This window comes from Temnothorax nylanderi, unplaced genomic scaffold, assembly GCF_030848795.1.
Source record: "Temnothorax nylanderi isolate EJ_2023f unplaced genomic scaffold, tnyl_v1.0 TNYL_tig0540_pilon, whole genome shotgun sequence".
NCBI lineage: Eukaryota > Metazoa > Arthropoda > Insecta > Hymenoptera > Formicidae > Temnothorax > Temnothorax nylanderi.
The window spans coordinates 51282-73220 of record NW_027249602.1 but is presented as its reverse complement, the minus strand read 5'-3'; the positions used below and the strand labels follow the sequence as shown (position 1 = coordinate 73220).

Genomic DNA, 21939 nt, shown 5'->3' with positions numbered 1-21939 from the left:
AGATTTTATTTTTATACGTATTTTTTAAATTTGCATTTAAAGCTAGATTTTCTGAATTATTCATGACAATTTAAATGGTTCTGATACTGTATAATCATATCGGGTAATGGCCGGAGGAAAAAAAACACACACGCGCGGAACATTACGGTGGCAAAGTATTTCGTAATTAACACAAGCATATACTCGTCCCAAATTAAATTGCACGTTATTGGTTTTAATGGCCGTACTCTCATTCATTCGCATGTCGCGCACAGTTTAAATTTCCAGCGCATCCCACCGACCAATCTAATTAAGTGCACTCTGTAACAGAATAGGATATCAAATCATATCGTCGCTTTGCAACTTTAAAACCGTGCATCAATATTTTGTCTCTAATAGGACTGTTTGGCGAAGCTCAGCACCTATTTATCTCGAGACAAATAATATTTAAACTTTGTGTCTCGGGACAAATAATATTTTCCGGAACATACACCCAACGAGCAGAGTGGAAGACCCTCTAAGTATTTAAGTTCGCCTCGTGTGGGTCTTGATTTCGTTAGATATCATTACGGGAATTCTCCAACGGAGCCGTGCCGCGACCAGGAAATCACTTTAAGAGGCTTTGATCCTTCGATGCGGGTTGTTAACAGCGTGTTTGTGTTCGTAACCGAGTTAAATGAGTCTCGGCTCTAGAAACAAGAGTTCGTGAAAACGATCGCCTTCCCTGTGCCTCCCTCGCTGTCACCTTCTTGCGGAGAGAAACTTCGACAATTTTGCAAAGTCCCTCCGCCACGAATAATTAATGAACGCACAAAAGCTTTCTTTCGGCTTGAGCCTCGCCGATTACCCCTTCGTTATCAATCACGCGGATTAAATCGCTCGTTATTGCGGCTCATTATACTCTTTGAGCGAAAGACAATGAAGTTTTTATCATCGACAAACCGTAAAAAATCTTCAAATATATTTTCATATTTTATGCCGTCACGCGAGAGCAACCATAAAGCGAGAGATTTCATTTCTCCATTGGTATTCTATGCATCTAGCTTCTACAAAAAAGAGAACGATATACATTCGGCTTTGTCCTTCTATATTAGTTAAAAATCCATTTTATTTTCAGATAGCACAGTCGGCGAGTCCTATCATGCCGTAACCGTAACTATGCCGAGCATTGGCGAAATTGATATCGGCTGAAACAGCGATATTGGCAACATGCTCATCTAAACGGGGCGCATATCCTGGTAGATTCCGCGTGGATCGTTAGACTTTCTTTTTACGGCGCATCCGCTCGCTCGCCAAACTCGTTTACCTGTCATCGATATACCGCTTTACAGTGTGTACAGGCCGATGTCAAAGGGCGAGCCGGCTGGCTGGTATTTTGGCATGAAAGGTCAACCGAGGTTGCGCGACCTGGTGACCGGGGCAGCCACGCGTGTCCCTCTTTTTCATAATTCCACGTATAATTTACGAGTCCCGGATGTACGAGTCCCCGTGGCTGGGCTCTGCCATGAAGAAACCAACCCACTCGTATCTCGCGCCACCAGGCGCGCCTTTTTACATACCGTAATACGTAAAGCGATGAATCTAAAATATTGACAGTACTCGTCTCGCTTTCGACGGCGCGTGTAACAACAGTGGATCACGCCACTGTCCGATGGCGTTTGTCATATTCGATCGGACAGACTCGAGCGAATTGAGTTAAAGTTGTGTCGCGAAAGGCAGAGAGGTACAACTGTTGAAATTCCCAAGTATGTGACGATTACTTGTTGAAGGACTTTATTGACGTGAGATCGTTACCTCTTTTCGGTCAGGCTTTCAACACCCTTCTGTTTTCAGGTGCGCTTCAGACACTCCTCCTATTCAAAGTAAGCCAGAACTTGCTTACTACCGTAGAACAGAGCTCTCTAGCTGCCGCTTGAAGTATCCGCTTGAGAATATTTCATCGAAATTTATGATCGACCGGGCGTACTTGAATGCAAATCGAAGTCGCCGATAACAGATAATCCGGCAAGCACGTAAGAATCAATTTTCCCTCAACGTGTCACTCTTGCAGACGCTGCAGCAAATTTTTGAATTAATTTCCCACCCTGTCTTCCGCAGAAGAAAGAGTAGTCGACGGGTAATCCTGATGAGAAATCGAGATAGTTTAGAAGTATTTTAAAAACGCGGTAGATTAATTGCCCGGAATCCCTATTTGGTCATGCAAATTTCTTACTGCGCTTAAGTGACTTGAAAACGAAGCATTTTTTACTCGGGCATAAGTGTCAAACAGTAAATCGTTTTTAAGAAACTATTAAATGACCGCAATTTCGTTTTTCACGATCGCGGCTCGTTGCTCTCGCACGTTTAAAGTAATGAACAGATCGATTAATTGTAAGTTCACCTGGCCGCATCTGCTCGAAAGTATTCCGCGATCGATAGCGTCGCGTGTCCGTGCGTGAATTTCTGGCGACTCGCGAAATACCATGCCCGCGCCAGCCGCCCTTTCGTTACCAAAAGCTTTTTGCCGCAGTCTTCTCAATAGGCGCGATTTTTCACGCTCTTCCCCGACCGCGACGTCGAAAAAATATATACTGCCTTCTTTAAGAGACACACGAACATATTTCAGGTTCGATGCCGTGCACGATCGGTCGTTTTCAACATGCACCACGTATATTAATAAGGGCGGCTCGAACGGCTTGGCTCGAACGGCGCTATCCTTCACGAGGTTTCTTCCGCAGGTTCGCAGCTTTCGCTCGAACGCGGTGCGTAATGCACGCCTATTCCCGACAACGGCACGTCGTAAGGCGAAGACGAATGTCGCGCTCGCTCAGCGTCTTTCGAGGATGATTAATGCCGAAACGTGTGATTCATCCCGCATAGACGAACGCGCGCGATTCTGATTATCTCTAGTTTGCACTCGACACATTAGTTCTACATATGCTTATTCGAACAAATGTATCGTCGCACGTCGAGTACGATGAATCATCATGACTCTGCTGCTATTCTTACTTAAGCTTGTTTGTTTTATTTAATTTCAATTCAATCTTTATTTCCTTCAGCTTATACCGAAGAAATGGACTTGGTTTACAAAAATAATTTAACTCATCCTTATAACCGTAATACTTAATACTATCTATTCTTCTTTACTCTATTTTTCTTGTTTTATTTAATTCAAAACATTTGTAAAAAAAGATACGTAGTAAATATTTATATATTGAAAATAGACGGCAGTGAGGATCGATAAACGACGTAAGGTTGGGATTCTTCTGGGGCAACTCTCTATTCCACTCTACGTCTTGTTTTCCTCCCATTTACATTCTTCGTCTACCTTACTACCTCGCCGCGAAACCCTTTGCCCTGCTTTCGTCGGTTAGACACTCAGAAACGCTGAAGTCGCTTAATTGACATTCTTTCCGTCATCTTTCGTGCGCCGTCGTAAGGATTATCGTCGCGACGCCCAACTCTCAATGTCTGATCCATCTTGCAACGGAAACTTCCAAGCCGGTGCACGTGACGTTACCGTGACAATAAGAGAGTGCTGCGCGACGTAGCCGTTGTCAAAGGAGCTGGGAAACAATAGTGTATACCGCCTCGTACGTCGTTCAGAGATAAGAAGTTTCGCATCTCGGGAAAACATCTGGAGAAATGCAAAAATATCCGTTGAATTGTCATCGTATACACCGGATAAACTTACAAGTACTTTACTCAGCGCGTCGGATGAAAAGAGTAAATGCATCTATATGTGCAGCAATTGCATTCTTCAAACAATGCATCTTTTCCATTTTTGCGAATTTATTCTATAAGACTCAAAATTCCTCGCCAAATTAAATGAAATGGAGCTTGCACGAGGAGCGCATAGTGTCTCCAGTGTATTTAAAGAAGCCAACTTTACACAAATTCGCGAAATTCCACATCGTTTTTTCTGTACATCGATATCGAAAGAGTATAATTTTTTTTTTGTTTCGCAACAGATGTTTAGCTCGAAATATCGAGTTATTTGATTCTCTTTTCTCGAAATACGAAGTGCAAAGGAAAAAATAAGAGATTGCTCTGCTCGCACATCCAATGCATAAAGCTGTGCAAAAAGCATAGGGTATATAATTAATGCCACTCTCCATTCGCCCAGTTTCTCTCTCTGTTTGCCTCTCGCGGCGGATCGCAAAAGAGTTCTCGGTCTTTTGCGCGCGGCGCTAGTAGGCAGAAAATAATCACGATGAGTATCCAGGAATCTCCGTGGCGGAAACTCCGCAATATATTTCGTGCGTTTCGGCCGAATGACGAGATACGGAGCGCGGTCGAGGAAAATTCTCGCGCGCAAAAAAAACACAAGTTCGAGAGCACGCACCCTTCGTTGCGTTCTCGTGAATCTATTGTATTGCGATTCAAATCGTAGCACGTAGTTGATTGATACGCGATTGATTGTTGAAAACTAATCGATAGTTTCGATCACGGAAGGTTCTAAGGAGAGTTTATCGCGATCAAACGTTTCCGGAGGAAAGCCGATATTCGTCTAGATAAAGCGCGCATACTCCGCCGTGTAATACCAATTAGAATTATTAATTGCACCTTAAGAAGCGCGCTTTAATTGAAGGTAAACTTTATGGTTGTACGTTTGAACGGGGAGTTAAGAAAAAGGAAAATACCGTCGCGCGCGGGCGCGCGTGGCGCGTTTACTCAACGTTTGATACGGTGTGCGCAGAAACCGCATCTCTCTTGGCCTTCCAGACAGGGATTCCAATTATTAACGACCGCAATTACGCGCGGTGCTTTCTCTGATAACATCTTTGGAGTCTCGTTTCCCGCATCGGCCCGTTCGTACCGGTGAGAAATGAAAATCGCAAATTTACGACAAATTTGAGAATCTTTGCTTCATGCGTTCAATTCCGATTTTGTTAATTTATAAAATTGCATTTGTTTGCTAGAAAAATTGTATATCTAATTATTTTTTTATTATTTTATTTACTAATTTGCGTTGTATATAATTGTGATATGTTACCGTGCCATTTTATCTTGTCAATCTTCTTCAGGATCAATTGATAATAATTGCTTTAAAAGATACGAGGCGTATCTATATGAAATAAGGCATCGCGGACGTTTCGGAATATCTGTAAGATGAAGTTGATTTTATTCCGACCTCAGATAGCCGTCCTTTAGCGTTTATCTAGCCGCTTAGTCATCTCGCGGAGTTGCCATAAGCGTTTTCCAATGCCTATATAGCTGCTGGCTAAATGATAGTTCTATCCGCTCGCTACTTTAACCGACTGGTTAAATACTTATTTTTCGCAGACTAGCTCATCGTATATACGTAGCGTAGATAAAATACGTTTATTAATGCGGAATTTCACTTTGAATTTCAAATATGATAGAAATGACTATGCGATTGAATATGTACACTTTACTTTTGAAAATGTTGCGGCTGCGACTAGTATGCAACAAAACCAAATTCCCGATTTTGGCAAGTAATGAATTGTTATCAATAAATGCATAAAAATGCGGTTAAGTTTAAAATTTTAACGTTTTTAATATTTATCGTTATATATATTACCATAATAAAAATATTAATATCTATTACAATAAAATATAAAATATGTTTGATTAATTTTACTAAAATATATACTAAAATTTCAATAATTTTGCAAAAATTACCAATCTGCTTGGTAATTTTTATCACGTTGTTTGTAAAATATCTTTTGTATATTTCAAAAATTCCTTGGTTGCCAAGTTATCCCAAGTTTGTAGTGAATTTAACGGTAAAATATAACGAAAAATTCTCTCCGTGTGAGAAGAAAAATTAAGGAGCTTCAATATTTTTAATTCTTATTAATATGTTTAGGAGAAGGAGCGGGAAGGAGCTATAATTACGAAAAATAAAGCTCGACTGATTCTAAAAGAACTGGAGTTAGCTTGAAAAAAATTTATCAACAGATTTTACTTCTCGTCGAAGAGTATGCAGCTAATATATTTAATCAGTTTCTTACAAAAAAAATGTTCACTTTGCCATTGTTCGGAGACAAGATTTTATCGAACATTTTTGAAAGTGTAGAAACGAATGATGGGCGCTCGGTGCCAGATACTCACTACAATACGTATATCGAGGAATCGAGCTCTTCCCATCGAAATTCAAGAATTTGGCAAGTGTACCTCTGTCAGTGCGTTACAACTCCACTTCATGTCCGGAGTAAACGACGCAGACTCGTAACCATCTGATGAATAATGAATGTAACAGAACACTGCAGCTGCCGAGTCTTTGATCAAACTGTCGGGGTCGCTCGCCCCATTAATCTTTTATGATAATCTATCTATCGTGTAGTCATTTCCGAAATCATACTCCGTGCGTGCGGGCGTAAATCCCCGAAGCGAACGGTCGCCGGAAACGGCCTCGACCACGCGAGGAGCCGGCACGAAGTCGAATCTCCTTCAGAACGGAATTCAAATTATGCATGCTTTTCTGCTCCGGCGAGCGAGTGATATTCTCTTAACGATCTGTCGGTTTACTCCCCCGAAGAGAAAGGGCGGAAGAGAGGAAAAGATTGAGAGAGGAGAATGGACAGAAAGACGGTCACGATACTTCGGCTTGTCAAGTATAGAACATAACACTGGCGCGCGCGTTTGCGATCACGGCACTAGCATCGCGAGAAATTCAGTTTTTTCCCCATTGTAGAAAAAAACCGCGAGTGCCATATTTTCCGGAAAATTAACCTTCACAGAGGAAGCCTGCGGTTCCGGAAACGCAAATTTATTACGGCGCGAAATTAGCGGCGGGTCGACGCGGGTTTATTCCGACCAGGTAACGCGAGAGACCAAAGGAGAAATTTCCCGCGGATACGGACCCCGATCATTATTAATGTCGAGCTTTAGGTGGATCCGAGAATATTTCGATATTCTCGAAATAAGCCCGTATTTCCCATTGCGCTTTTCACCGTCCCCGTTATTACAATGAATCGGTTTAAGCCGGAATTTTGCTTTTATGCAAGCAGAATAAGATTATTAAATCCCGTTCGTTTATTTTATCATTGCCGCGTGTCCGATCTCGCGGGTGAACATTTCGATTTTCTGACGGACGACAATGTGGAGGCTGCGAATAATGCTATCCTCAATGCCGTTAGGATATACGCCGAGCGATTAGTACGTGCTTATTCGTTCCTGCCCCGAAAGGAGCCGTAAAAGTCAACGCGCGGCTTTCGAGACGGAGGACGTTTCGAGAGGCACAAGGTACGTAATGACCCTTTGCCGGCCGTCGCCAACGATTTTACGTCGTCTACGAAGCAGCTTTTTCGCCGTCGACGGTGCTGATTCTTCCGCGAATCTCCAATGTTCCAATGACGATGGAACTTATCGAGGTTGGACGCCTTTTCGATGTAAAAGAATCGCCTTGGCCGGAAGACGTCAAGGAAATATCGTTGCTATAAAATTCGCGAAACTTTCGCCGAATGATTTCTCACGTAAACCGAAACGCGATAGTCGGTCGATCCAGTCGACAATCACGATGCGAGGTAATAACGAGAAGAGCAACTCCTACGAGAAGAGCTACTTTGCGAAACCGCGCGCGGCATTTCACGTTTTCAGTTCCGAGTTTATTATAGCGACTGTCACGGCAGTGGCTCGGATGCCCCGTAACTAGTGGCGAGTTCCTTGGATTTAGCCGCAAACGCGGGGGTTAAGCCCGAAGAAATCACCAGAGGCCGTCGAGGTAATTACGGAGAGCCGAGCGAGAGAGAGGAGCGAGGGAGGAGGCGACGGGACGGGAAGAGGCTCTGAAGAACTGCTCGGGCAAAGCACGGCTATTACCCCCGATCACGAGGAAAACGCGAGATCCTCTCTAGAGCTGGAGCTTCGTAGCGGGATGAACTTCTCGTCGGGGAAACGTCGCCAAGTTATTCGAAAAATCCAACGGTTTTGTCACTCGCTATACTCAACCGAGACCTGCTTGAGTCGGGGAAATAATGCGGCTCGATCACTGACGCGCGAAAACTGTCACGATGGAAAACTGCATCTTTCGTTTTTCGTATACTCGCGTTAATGGTGAAATTCTGTTAAGGGAAGGAAGGGGCAATACTTTTTCTTTTAGATTAATTAAACTTTTCCACCTCTTATAGTAGGTATTACTTCAGAACTACATTTTACTTACGAATCCTTTGATCAATATTGGTTAAAGGATTGGTCAAAGGCTGAAAAGGATCGTCTCCTTAACTAATTGAAAATGGCAGGTTTTTTGCAGAATAGCAAAAACCTTCATCTTCGTTTAATATCAAATGGATTTTACTTTAGATAGATTTATGAGTTAAGGAGCAGCGTTACATAGATATTTAATGTTGAAAATTAAGAATAAAATTGAGATAAGTAATATCTTTCCTTGATGTTTTCGGTAAGAAAAAAAGGTTGGCTCTAGATGTATCGAAGAACTTACATAGATCCGGTATCCGAATTATGCCGTATGCCGTATAAAATTTTATAATAATTAATTTCAAAGTACAAATGAATTTTTTGTTAGTAGAAAGTTTGATAGTTTCGACAATACCATGCAATCTCTCGAAAAATATTCAAATATTGTGCAATGACTGTCAATGACGATATGTTGCGATGAGAAACCCGATGCAAGTTGTCGTCAACGCGTAGGTCGCATGCAAAGAAGAAAGAAGACGTATTTAGTACGCAGCGGGATAATGATCTTTACTTAGAATTCGCATGTTTGCTGAGTTGACTCGCGTTCTCGGAATCTCGCCAACCCTTTCGTGCATGGTTTACATAGATCGCATACCGATATTAAACCGTCCCGGTAGCCCAAAGAGCGCGAGCGCTCCGACTGAAATGATAAAATTGCGAGTGCTTGAGGAGAGTGCGAAGAGAGGGGGGAAACTTGCGAGACACCTTCGGGCGAGATACGACGACGCTCGGACGGATTTAGCGCGATCGGCCAAGCGTTTAAATCTACCACGCTGTAAGAGCCCATGTTCATCTTGTACAGGGTGCTCCAGAAATGGGACACTTAATATATTCCTCCGCCTTGAAGATACGAGAAGATGACTGTGATGAAATTTATATAGCCTCGAAGGAACGAACGCGACATGGCAGACTCCCGGTGCTGATGTGCTCTCCGAATTCATTAAATGGGACGCACATGTGATTTTCGCGTAATTAAAGTCAAAATAATGGAAAAATTACACTGTGATGACGCGGAAAACAAGCTGTTCTTGCATCATATTTCATGAAGCTGTTCCCGGATCTCATAACGATTTTCTTGTTTCCGAGGCAGAGGAGAGTATTAGCCTGCGTTTGTTTACTCACATTGGGAGCTATTGGGAAAATAAAGTTTATAATACACGTTACGTGTATTATATATTTTATTTTAAGCAAATAAATGAACAAATTAAATGAACCAAACAGAAAATGCAGACTAAAAGGCCCCCCAGGTGTGCTTTATTTAATTTAATGAATTCGGATCGTCCTGTATAGAGATGTGACAGTGCCATTGCGGATAAGCGCGTGGCCGACGCGAACACGTATACGGAGGGAAATCCGGAAGTGTTTCGCGTCGTCGTGTCGCAGATGAGAGTGTCCCGGTACCCGGCCCCGACGTCCGGTGTATAAAACGGAGTTTCGTACTCCTAATTTAGTGCAGGTGTTACCTCGAAGGATCTGACGCGCATAGTCTCTCTCGCGAGATGTCCCGGGGGACATTGGATTTACGTCGCGGTCTCTCCGCAGCCTTTCCTCCGTTCTCTCTCTCTCTCTCTCTCTCTCTCTCTCTCTCTCTCTCTCTCTCTCTCTCTCTCTCTCTCTCTCTCTCTCTCTCTCTCTCTCTCTCTCTCTCTCTCTCTCTCTCTCTCCCTCTCTCTCTCGGGCGGAAATTGCTTCGTGAGAGGACCGATTATTGCGCCGAAGAACGACGATGGGAACGTCGGGACGAACGGCGGGGACCCGAGACGGAGAATTTCGTAACCGGTCTGCTCTCTCATCAGTCTACCCGGCGGCTCTTCCGCCGGACGGATGGACAGATCGCCCGACCAGTCTCGTAATAGAGCGCTCGTCGCGATGAGTCACATACTTCGTTACTGGTCTGCGCAAAGGGCCGCTCTCTAGGAAACGGATCTATCTATAGAATTGGGCGCGGAATGGAATATAGGGAGCGTTTTTCTTACGAAACTGGGACAGCCAAGATTTATAGGAGATTTATATAGGAGGTAAAAAAAGTAATCGAGAATGTGGCCGGCTATTATCAGACGTGCGACTTTCGTGAAGACGCAAATTAAATCTTGTGACTGAAATTGACGCGAACGATGAGCAAACGCCTAGGTATCTCTGCACAACTTATTTACCAAGTTTAATTATAAGTTCATCTGATGTCGGTGGCACATGTTCTGACGTTCACTGTAGAAACATGTTTATCTCGGCGCTTATATTCGTTGAGGTTAAAAAGGCAACTCTCTTAAAAAGGTCATGCTCCGGTCACATGTAAAAATGACCCAGCATCTAAATTTGAAATCGTAAAAATTATGCGGATTTCAATCTCCGTTCACGCGATTCTCGCGGCGCGATGCGAGTACGAAGGCCGGAATCTCGGATTTGCGACGTCGTCTCGGTTGCGGGGGGGGGGGGACACTTGGTTTTACGACCCGAAGCTCCTCTCTTCCGGTCAGCACAGCCGACTGCCCAGATCGTACGTGCGATATTCGCGCATGAAAGTCCAGGATTTTCGTAGGACGGAGGAGAAACGTGCGCGATAAGACAACGACTGCAGTAAGCGCGAGAAAAAGGGGTACGGCCGTACGAAAAGTCGTACCGGCGGAGAGAAAATCTAGGAAGCTATCGCATTACGACTACGTGGAGGAATACCTCTTGGACTTCTTCCTAATGCACTTTTCTTTCGCCTTTTTCCCATTTTTCTGGCTAATAACCGATGGCGCGAAGGAAACCGAGGGAAAGTGTATTTCCGCACGTGTTTCGCGCGTTTTCCCGAACAATCGAACGAGAATATTAATTTATGCGCGTACGCATAACTACGTTGTAGTTGCGGAATTTGAATACACCAGGTATTTATCGCGCGACATCACGCGGAAAGAGAAAATGAGAGCACAATTTGTATATTAATAAATGCCTCGATGAGGAAGAGGGAGAAATTGAAATTTGCGTAGTAAAACCGATTGCATGCTTTCATTACGAGAGATAGTAATAAATCGAATCAACGATATGTTGATGCTGTGATTTGATTTGTTGATAACTCAGTATCTGTGTTAATTTAACCATAAATTAATCAGAATTCGTATTAACTCGTTTATTCGCTGAAATTACCGTTGGTGGCTTTTCAATATTCAAATATTGCTAAATCTGCTAACATAACTCTCTCTCTCTCTCCCTCCTTCTCTCTCACATAGCGATATTTATAATATTTTGTAATTAATAAAATTTTCATATTTATGGGATTATTATAACCGTATATTTTTCTTTATATTATCGAAATGTGATTATCATAAAGATAAAATTTTTAATTCAACGGTATAACGGTTTTACATAATTCATCAATCATCAGTCAATCTTTCTTACTGCTTTACATTTTTTTATTTCAGTATTTATTAATATCTTTCAGTTTTAATACACAGTTATATGTTAATGTAATTCTGTAAAGTATACTCTACAATAAAATTTACATCTATATATTTGTATTATATTTCACATGTATCTTCGAACGATTGTGTCGCGGTTCCAAACGTAACGTGTATATATGTTTGGTGATATATTAAATTATTCCATTACTGTAATTGTGGGGGTGATCTCGTGCTTTCAGGTGACAGTGAGAGACAACGGCAGGCCGCCTTTGTCGTCGACTACGAGAGTCGTCATCGAGGTAGCGGACATTAATGACCACGGTCCGGAATTCGAGCAGAAGTTCTACACGGTCCAGATTCCAGCGTCGCCGGCGACCGACAAGCCGCTCTTCCAGGTAGAGATTTCTTTGAGTTTCACCGTGCACATCGCATCACACCGCGCTCTTCCCGATGGGCTTTCCATTCATCCGTGTTTCTTGTAAATACATTTCCACCGCCGGCGAATGGACAAGGGGCACAGAGAACAAAGGCGGTCGCGAACGGCAAGCGACCCAAATCTCTCCCCGTACGATCCTGCTTTCTCCGTTGTCGTCCCCGTGTGTGTAAAAAGCGCCTACCTTTGTAGCATCTCGCTGTACATACATACCGCGCGTTAAATTGTTTTAATTCGCATTGCGGACGACGAATCGTCTCGCTACATGAGCGTGTAAAATTCTATTCATGTCTCACGTTGTTGGTCGTCTCGCGACGTGCGGCCCGTAACTTGGCGCGGAATTCGCGAGTATTCCACCAACGCACAATTCACAAGAGCGTCACGATGTCGGGCCGTAAAAACAAAAAAGAGACCTATAGCCTGATATATTATACATTATATCATAGAGCAGACTGCTTGCGACTCTTCCTATTTTCCCTCCTCCCTCGCTTGTCGTTATCGTTTTCCCATCAAAGCCTTCTGTTTTCAATGTATCTTCTCAATGATCAAAGTAATCCATCACCGAGGGGTGGGGAGAGGTATCGTCGCGTAGAAAGGGTAGATTTAGCTTATGAACCCTAGCACGAGGATCCCCGGCACAACCGTCATCCCATTTCTCTCTTCCATCTCTCTCGATCTCTCTCTTTCTCTATCGCTCTCTCTTTCTCCCGTAACCTTTGTGAATACGAAGGTGAACCTCCATGTGAACGTCGCACGTCCGCTGCAAACACGAGCATCGGCTGGAGGTCGGCCGGCGCAAATTAAATTACGAGGCGTCGCTGAAACGGTGCAGACCTAATTGAAGACGAGAGAATTTACGACTTTGATCCAAGGGAGATCAATACTTAAATACAGCGCGTTTACAATTAAGCACGACCGCGAGATTTTGTCGTCACGTAACAGCGAGAAAAGAAAGTCCTTTGAATTTATATTTCAGATCTAATTGGCGTAGAGAGATAATTAAAAAAAAAAACGCAAAGCTTATCGCATCTTAACCGGTGTAGTAGCGCGTATAAAATGTGCTACTTTTCATTACAGTTATGTCGGTCGATCCTCGTGCACGTGCACATACATACATACATACACGCACACGCACACACGCACACACACGACACAAATATTAATGTTATTTGTTTACAGCTATACTATACATATCCGGAATGTGTTTAATCTGCGTCGTGTTACGAGAAAACAGGAAAATACGGAGGGAAAACGCTTTTTACTTGCAGCACGATCCCTGAAAAATATACAAAACGGAGACCGAATTTTCCGAAACGAGAGCATTAGCTTTGCATTACGAAACAATACCCACCAATCTCGTTGACAGAAAAAGCTAAAAATTAAAAAAATCTCGCATCCGCGCGCATGAAACACAAATGAAATAATTTCGCGATCGCTGTACGTACCTACGTGACACCGGGTGCAATATCACGCCGATGATAAAATGAGAACACGTGCGAAAGTAATTATGCAAAAATGTCAGGCCTTTCTACTTAAAAGGGTGTGCAGAGCACCGCGAAGTTTCGCGCGCGGCTTTATTACGTCGGGAACTTGAATGGGCTTCAAGTTTTTCTCGGGACGACGACGCGAGGTCGGGGCGACGTCGTCCGTGCCCGTCCGCAGGAAGAAGGATAACGAGGATAAACGATCAGCGCGCAGATACGTATAGTCGTCGGGAAATGGGGGGGGGGGGAGAGAGAAAAAAGAATCGAACCACCCGATAGAAACAGTCCTGAGGCTAAAAGCTGTCCTCTCTGGTTCTCGACAGAAATCGAGGAACCGCTCGCGGGAGTTCGACCTTTCGATCGATACGTTACTAGAGAACGGGACTTGGGAGACATTTAGCCCCGACACCTTGTCAGGAGATCGTATCTTCAGGGTAAGGACACCTTGGCACGTAAAATAAGCGCGCCTAGCGCGGTGCGAGCGAGCATACAAATAGAACTCTTATGTATATTATATTTTATATTTGATTATGCGGGAACTGGCCGGATCGTTTCATTTTTACGCGGGTCGTTTGCGTTGATTCATGAGCGCTTTTATGCCGATTGTACGTTTTAATCCATATTTATGGTTATATACAGGGTGGACCATTTTAATCCATCCAGTCGAATATCTCGAAAACCAAGCCCGGGAGAGAAAAATGTTTCAGACAAAAGTTGTTTGGTTCGAAGGGGGACATAAGATGGTGTCATTGGTTTGACCTTGGATGGCCGTTTAAAGCTCACGTAAACGACACCTTTAATTTCTTAATTGGAAATCCCTATTTTTCAATACATATTCTTGTAGCTAATCTCGAGAGCTTTTCAAAACACTATAATAAAGTATTTTTTCTTTAAGAACTTTTGGAATTATGAGGCTTGAAAGTTCTAGTATTTTGACATAAAATACAAAATATCTTGTAAAACATTAAGTTTTCGGTAATGTTACCTTAATACTTTTATGCACAGAATAATGAGACGAATCAAAAAAGGCATAGTTCCTTTAAGAAAAAATATGTAATTTGCAACACGCATTTGCATACTTTTTCTTAAAAGCAACTATGCCTTTTTTCATACCAATTGATTCGTCTCATTATTCTGTGCATAAAAGTATTAAGGTAACATTACCGAAAACTTAATGTTTTACAAGATATTTTGTATTTTATGTCAAAATACTAGAACTTTCAAGCCTCATAATTTTAAAAGTTCTTAAAGAAAAAATACTTTATTATAGTGTTTTGAAAAGCTCTCGAGATTAGCTACAAGAATATGTATTGAAAAATAGGGATTTCCAATTAAGAAATTAAAGGTGTCGTTTACGTGAGCTTTAAACGACCATCCAAGGTCAAACCAATGACACCTTCTTATGTCCCCCTTCGAACCAAACAACTTTTGTCTGAAATATTTTTCTCTCCCGGGCTTGGTTTTCGAGATATTCGACTGGATGGATTAAAATGGTCCACCCTGTATATATATATATATATATTTCTTTTTCTCATGCTATCGCTGTGCCCGTCGATAGGACGGCCACGTGTACACGCACTTGATTGATCACACACCTTGACTGGTCGCACGTGGTAGAATTATTTCCGAAAGCTAAGTGTAGTCGACGAAGTCGGCAATTAGGTATAATGGATTTATATAATTATGTATATAACAGCACTCTATTCGGTAATCAAGCTTCCGTGCGCGACCACTCAAGGTTTACAATTATTAATTGAATGTTTTATCCTATCCTGCGCACAATCTTTATGTATATACATATAACATTGTTGGCATTCTTGGCTGCACCCCTTTTCACCCCCGCGTCTGTCTTTCTCTCCGTTCCTCCTCTTCGCATCCTCTCGCTCTCTCTTTATCTGATAATTCGCGCCTCTCTTGTGCTCGTCTATGTGTATTGTGCTCCTGAATGTTGCCTTATCGTACGACGCGCGGCTGCCGCCTGAGAATGTTCCGTTATCTTATCGCTGCTAATGATTGCACACCACCGAGGATCTTGCGGTTTAGCGAGAGGGGTATCGGGGTACCGCGCTTGCGAAATTTTCCGCTGGATTCCCGGTTCGGCACGGGTCATTCACGTCTCGTCGCTACCTCCACAAGTCGAAGGGATATATTTCCCAGGATCATATTGCACATCACGTGCAACGTCCGCACGAGATACGCGATCGAAAAGCATCTCACCTCCACGAGCGAATGCGCAGCTGGAGGGGAAATAGGGCGGAACGAGATACATACAGGAGTTGGAGCGCAGGAGATATCCCGGATTGTATCTGCGTGTATGCGTATCGTCTCAAACATCGAGCGTAAGTTCGAAATTGCAAATAACTCAGGCAACACGGTATGTGCAATGTGCGAGGATACATGTGCCGCGTTAAAATGCCAAAAGCCAGCCGGCGGCGCGCCAAGAGAGACATCAAGGGGTACGGTCTCGACGCCTTTCGCGCGGAGTCGGATAAGTAATTAGTCAAGTTTATCGCGCGCCTTCCGATTTCTCCCGTTTTCCCATGCTGAAGAGGATGCCGGAAGGAGAGAAACGCGATCGCCGCTGGTGCAGCAACGAACGAGTCGGCAGGGTACACCCGGAGAAAAATGTTCGCTCCGGAGAGAACGAGAGGAAGAGAGAGAGAGAATTACAAGAGCTGTCGGTGGAAACAGCGGAAGCTAATGCACAGACAACTATATTTTTTCCGTGTACACGCCTGGACTCGTCCGTTTTGCCGGGAATAACACGTGAATACACTCGCGGGAGCGAGTTGCATCCTCCCATCGCCGTCGCACCGCAACAGTTTCCGGTTTCGCTCGGCTACCAATCTTACTCTCTCGAGTCCGCGGCACCCCGCGATCGCGATCGTTAGCACGCTTGAGGCACCCCGCGATAGACCGCGGAGGAGAGCCTGCTGCATCTTGCTATCACGACGATCTTTAGCTCTTTCTCGATGTACCGCATGCGGATTATGCCACATTGCGCTTCGATCGAAGACTCGTTGTTTTTCGCGACGCGACGCGCCGCGCCGCGCCGTGAGGAACGTATAATTGCGCAAGTTGCATCTACCTGACTACCTCTATCTCTCGCGAGCCTGAGTATGCAGTTTGCGTTTAGACGTTTAGAGGATTGCAGAAAGGAGCGTCTTTTATTTGAAAGATTCCTTTTTTTTTAAGAGATACTTGTGCGCCGATACGAGCCATTTTTACGATCTTTGAATAGGAATGTTTATGTTAAATGACTAGAGATGTGCGAACTATTCGAATTCGAATTTCTATGATTCAAATCCGAACTATTCGAAAATTTCGAATCTAGATAGTTCGGATACGAATCATACATAATATATATATATTGTCAATTTTATAAAATCATATTCCCCGTTTATAAACAAAAGCATTAAGTATTACAACCATTCACTGAGCGACTAAGTAGCAGCCAAAAAATTTATTTTTAATTTTTGACATATCCTGTGAGCCTATCAAATTGTAAGTAAAAGTTTGAATATATGCGTAAAAAAATAGTAAGAGCTATGAGAATTGATAATAAAATAAACTATATTATTTTATTTTAATTTCTATATATGTAATTATAGATAATGTTATTGGATACGAAATTAGAGTATTTTAATAATTTATCTATGATTTTTCGGCTAATTGTTTCAGTTACCTATCTGCGACATTAAATAAAATATATTTTATTAGTTTTATATTAAATATTTAAATATATTGTTTGTTTTAAAAAGAATTTATATTATATAATCAATATTATTTTTCCACGTTTAAATATTCTTTTACATATTATCTATTAAAATTTAATCTAATAATTATTTTATTGTTAATTAAAAATTATATTTCAACTATTCGACTCGAAATCATTCGATTCGCTTCGATTTGATTCGATTCGACATCAAAAATCCTTGATTCGCACATCTCTATAAATGACGCTAATCACTGTCTTCGGGTCAATTCTTGTTCGCAGCATTCTCTCAATGATAGATTGTACCGAAAGTACTAACGTTTCTTTCGTGCCGGATGAATTTCCGTCACGGTCGATGGTTTTGTCGTAACATAATGGCAATGAGATAACTTTCGGAATTTACGTTTAGGTTCTTGCGTATGACCAAGATGTCGGTGACAACGGGAGAATCCAGTATAGCATCAAAGGCGGTCGGGGAAAGGGCAAGTTTAAAATTCATCCCACCACGGGGATGGTGTACTCCCAGCGTGGATTCGAGGCTGGACAAGAATACGAAATGATGGTAATCTTTTTTTTTTTTATTAATTAAAAACACTTTAGTGGTGTACAAATAACTGTTTTATTAGAAAATGAAATGGGCGATCTCTCTCTTGTTGTGTAATCGAAATTTCAAAGTTTAATCGTTGAAAATGAAAATTATATACGGGATGAATAACTATAGTGTGAAATAATTATTTATTGACACTCACAAATGCAAATTTTGCAAACTGTTACAATCGCGGTGCGTTCCTGCCTTGTGAAAAAAAAATCTTTTAGTATAGAGATAAAATAATAAGAGTAAAAGTGATACATAATTGTTCGTTATTCCTATAAAATAATATTAAGTTGTGTAACAATTGGCGCGTAGAGGCAAGAAGAAATTTGAGTAAGTTTGCATCATATCACGTTGGATTTTAGATTCTGACTTTATAATGTGGCATATTCATACCCAGTATTCTTACAATGTAAACTCAATTTGAATGGGAGTTTCCACGTGCTGTATATCCTCTGCAGATACGAGCGGCCGATCACGGCGAGCCCCAGCGTAGTCATCAGACTCGAGTTTCCGTTCAAGTTGTGGAGGCGCCGAAGGAATCGGAGAACCCTCCAGTGTTCAAGACAAACAATCAAAGTGTAGAAGTCACGGAGAGCGACGAGGCGGGCTTTTTAGTCGCCCTCGTGCAAGCTAGCGACCGAGACGGTGATTCTCTGTGGTACGATATTTTAGGTAAGAAAGGATACACATTTTTCACGATGATTTAGAATTCCCGTGAGAGACATTGCGTTCTTTATTACTCTCGTGCCAAAGATATGATCGTTCAGTAATCTAACTTCTAATTTTAAAATTTCTAAAACGCAAAGATAAGGATGTATATTTATCTCATAAAAAGATATCTGATGTTTGCTGTAGGGGAGACCGGGGCGGGTTGTCACACTTTTCAAATACTGATTTTTAAAAAAATGTTAGCAATATTTTATAATATTGTATAGTACTTTATAATGTAGCTACATCCTTTAGGTATAAGAAAAAAAAGATTAGACTTATATATATTTATACACAAAAAAGTTATTTAATTCTAAGCAAGATCGTGAAAATGTGACGACTTACCCCATACCCAGGGTTGGTTGTCACATGACTCTGGATTGATTGTCATGTATCTTTCATGTAGAGGAAACATACGACAAATAGTTCCTGTTTTAATATTTTATTAAAGTTAGTGCTAGTTTTTGGTAAATTTAACTTAATAATATATTGCAGCGTGAATTAAACGAAAAATTAATAATTTTCATAAACTTTGTAATATAATTCTCATAAACTTAGACTAAATGGAAGAATAATAATTCTCAATAAACTTTGTAATACTTTCATAAACTTTGAGTAAATAAAAGAATAATAATTCTCATAAACATTGAATCCCATCTCATTTGAGACAACTTACCCTGAATGGTCATTTTGAACAAAGAAGATTATATTTATAAATTATGTTGCAATGACGGTTAACTAAATACAGGAAAAATTATCTAAAACTATAATATTTCTTATGACCAAAAAGAAATTACGACTAGTAATTCCAAAAACCAACGGAACAATAAAAATAGAGGCAAGAAAAATTTACTCACGACCTCCAATTTTTAAAAAATGCTCGTAAATATCACATGTGATGTTTTTGAAACGAGCTATTTCGTACACCCGACTAACACGATAGGAGCAACCTACACTATAAAGAAGAATATTCCACTCAATGTATTAAGTGAGATATAAGCTTTGTGACAACTTACCCGTGTGACTTCTAGCCCCGGTCTCCCCTATTTTCTTAATCCTAGCTCGCCACATTCAGCGGTCCAGTGGACTGCTGAACATTTTTCGGTTTTCTAGTTTTCCACATTATTTGTGTTTAAAGAAAGATTATAAGTTTTTAAAATAATTCTTTAACAAATCCAAATACTTATAACAATGTATACTTGATGTGAAGTCATATTAAAAGTAAAAAGTTATTTTATACTATTTGTATTTCGACTCGTTATTTCTTTGTGAAAATTGCTACAATTCAAATCACTAAATTAATATACTTTTTGGAACGAATCATAGCATACTGTTTTTTTTTCTTAAGTATCAGGTATCCGCTAACAACGAATAAACATTACTTTTTCTTAAATCGCATTTGCAAAACTATTTGAGAATTTTTTTCTCTGAAAACACTCTTTCTCCATTTTCTTGCAATCTTTTTCTCATAATAAGTTCAATTTAAACTCAACTCATTTTCTTGACCTGATATTATCATAAACATCTTACATTAAAAATATTAATTAGCATGAAAATGACAATGCGACAAAGTCGAGCGGTCTCACGAAGTGTCGAATTAAGGACTCGAAAATAAGTGTGGCTAGCTAGCATTAAACATTACGCTTCCGCGTATCTATGATGGGATTAAGTGCTAGAAATCACAAAAGTCACCCCGAAAATTCTGCCGACACGTTTTAGACGGCGACAAGCGCGACGAGTTCTTCATCGGCCGCGACAACGGTAACGTGCTGCTGGCCAAGAGGCTGGATTGGGAGACCCAGAACTTCTACAATCTTACAATCGGCGTAACCGACGGCGTACATACGACGCTGACGCAGCTGCTCGTTACCGTGATCGACATCAACGATCACCGGCCGGAGTTCACCGAGAACACGTATCGCGTCGACATCTCGGAGAATGTCGAGAAGGGCGAGAGAATCCTGCAGCTGCACGCGACCGACGAGGACGAGGATAAGAAGGTCTTCTACAGCCTGCACGCGGCGCAGACTCAGGCCTCGCTCGAGATTTTCCACGTGGACTCGGTCCTGGGTTCGATCACGTTGAACGAGCCGCTCGACCGGGAGACCATCGAGGAGCACGTGCTGACGGTGATGGTCAAGGATCAGGGCACGCCGGCCAAGCGCAACTACGCTCGCGTGATCGTCACCGTCCACGACCACAACGATCACGCGCCCGAGTTCATTAGCGAGATCATTCAGGGGAAGGTGTACGAGAGCTCGCCGATCGGCACGGCGGTGGTGCAGGTGTGCGCGATCGATCGGGATCGCGGCGAGAACGCCAAGATCACCTACTCGATCACGTCCGGCAATGTCGGCAACGTGTTCACCGTCGATCCGGATCTCGGTTTCATCCGCGTCGCCCGCGAGCTCGACCTCGGCGTCTCCTCCGAGTACATCCTACTCGTGAAGGCGACCGATCACGGCTCTCCCGCGCTGGCGAACACCGTGCCGGTGCACGTGATGGTGACGATGGCCGACAACGCCCCGCCGCGCTTCATCCAGAAAGAGCTGTCCGCGGAGATATACGAGAATCAGCAGCTGGGCACGTACGTGAAGCACGTGGAGGCGCGGAGTACGTCGTCGTTGCAGTTCGAGATCGTGCGCGGCAATCGCGACGACACGTTCTTCGTGAATCCGAGCACCGGCGTGATCGTCATCAAGAATCAGCTGGACTACGAGACGACCAAGTTCTACAATCTGACGGTGTCGGCGACGAATATGGCCGGCGCGTCCGCCACGTGCAACGTCATCGTTCACGTGCTCGACCGGAACGATAACGCGCCGCGCTTCCTGCAGGCCCAGTACAGCGGCGAGATCAGCGAGGGTGCCAGCATCGGTTCCCTCGTGTTGACCAACACGAGCGCGCCGCTGGTCATCAAGGCCGAGGACGCGGATTCCGAGTTGAACGCGCTGCTCAATTACGACATTGTCGAGGATCTGCCGCGAAAGTACTTCCACATAGACTCCAGCACCGGCGCCATACGCACGGTCATGCTGCTGGACCACGAGACCATACCGATATTCTCGTTTCACGTGAAGGTCTCGGATTTAGGCAAGCCGAAGCTCTCGTCCGAGACCACCGCCAAAGTGATGATAGCCGTGACAGATGTCAACGATTGCCCGCCCAAGTTCTCCAGGACTGATTACAACGTCACGCTTCTGCTGCCGACGTATAAGAACGTCGCCGTCACTCGGGTGAACGCCGTCGATCCTGACAGCTCCGAGGGAGCGGCATTGAGGTACGTACGCTGCAGAAACGTCAGTGGGCTTTCTACCTGTCAAGACCCTTATTAGAATCTTGTATTCAATATTAGATGCTTTAGTTTATAATAATGACTGCATTCCGTTTACGTTGCGTATCATTTTTATTGAAAATTAATAAATCTCGGATGCATGTATCCATAAAAGATGTTCTTTAAATATCTTGTTAATTACATTATTAAGATTCTCGATTTGCGCTTT

General features: G+C 42.6%; 1 protein-coding gene across 1 annotated transcript in view; it reads left to right on the top strand.

Moving 5' to 3' along the window:
• Positions 1–21939, top strand: part of LOC139783785 (fat-like cadherin-related tumor suppressor homolog) — a 56731-nt gene that overhangs the window by 17922 nt on the left and 16870 nt on the right. Inside the window, exons 5-9 of the mRNA XM_071722952.1 lie at positions 11741–11896; positions 13742–13852; positions 17543–17695; positions 18187–18400; positions 20156–21716. Coding sequence (XP_071579053.1) covers positions 11741–11896; positions 13742–13852; positions 17543–17695; positions 18187–18400; positions 20156–21716 — 2195 coding nt within the window. The remainder of the gene's footprint in view (positions 1–11740; positions 11897–13741; positions 13853–17542; positions 17696–18186; positions 18401–20155; positions 21717–21939) is intronic.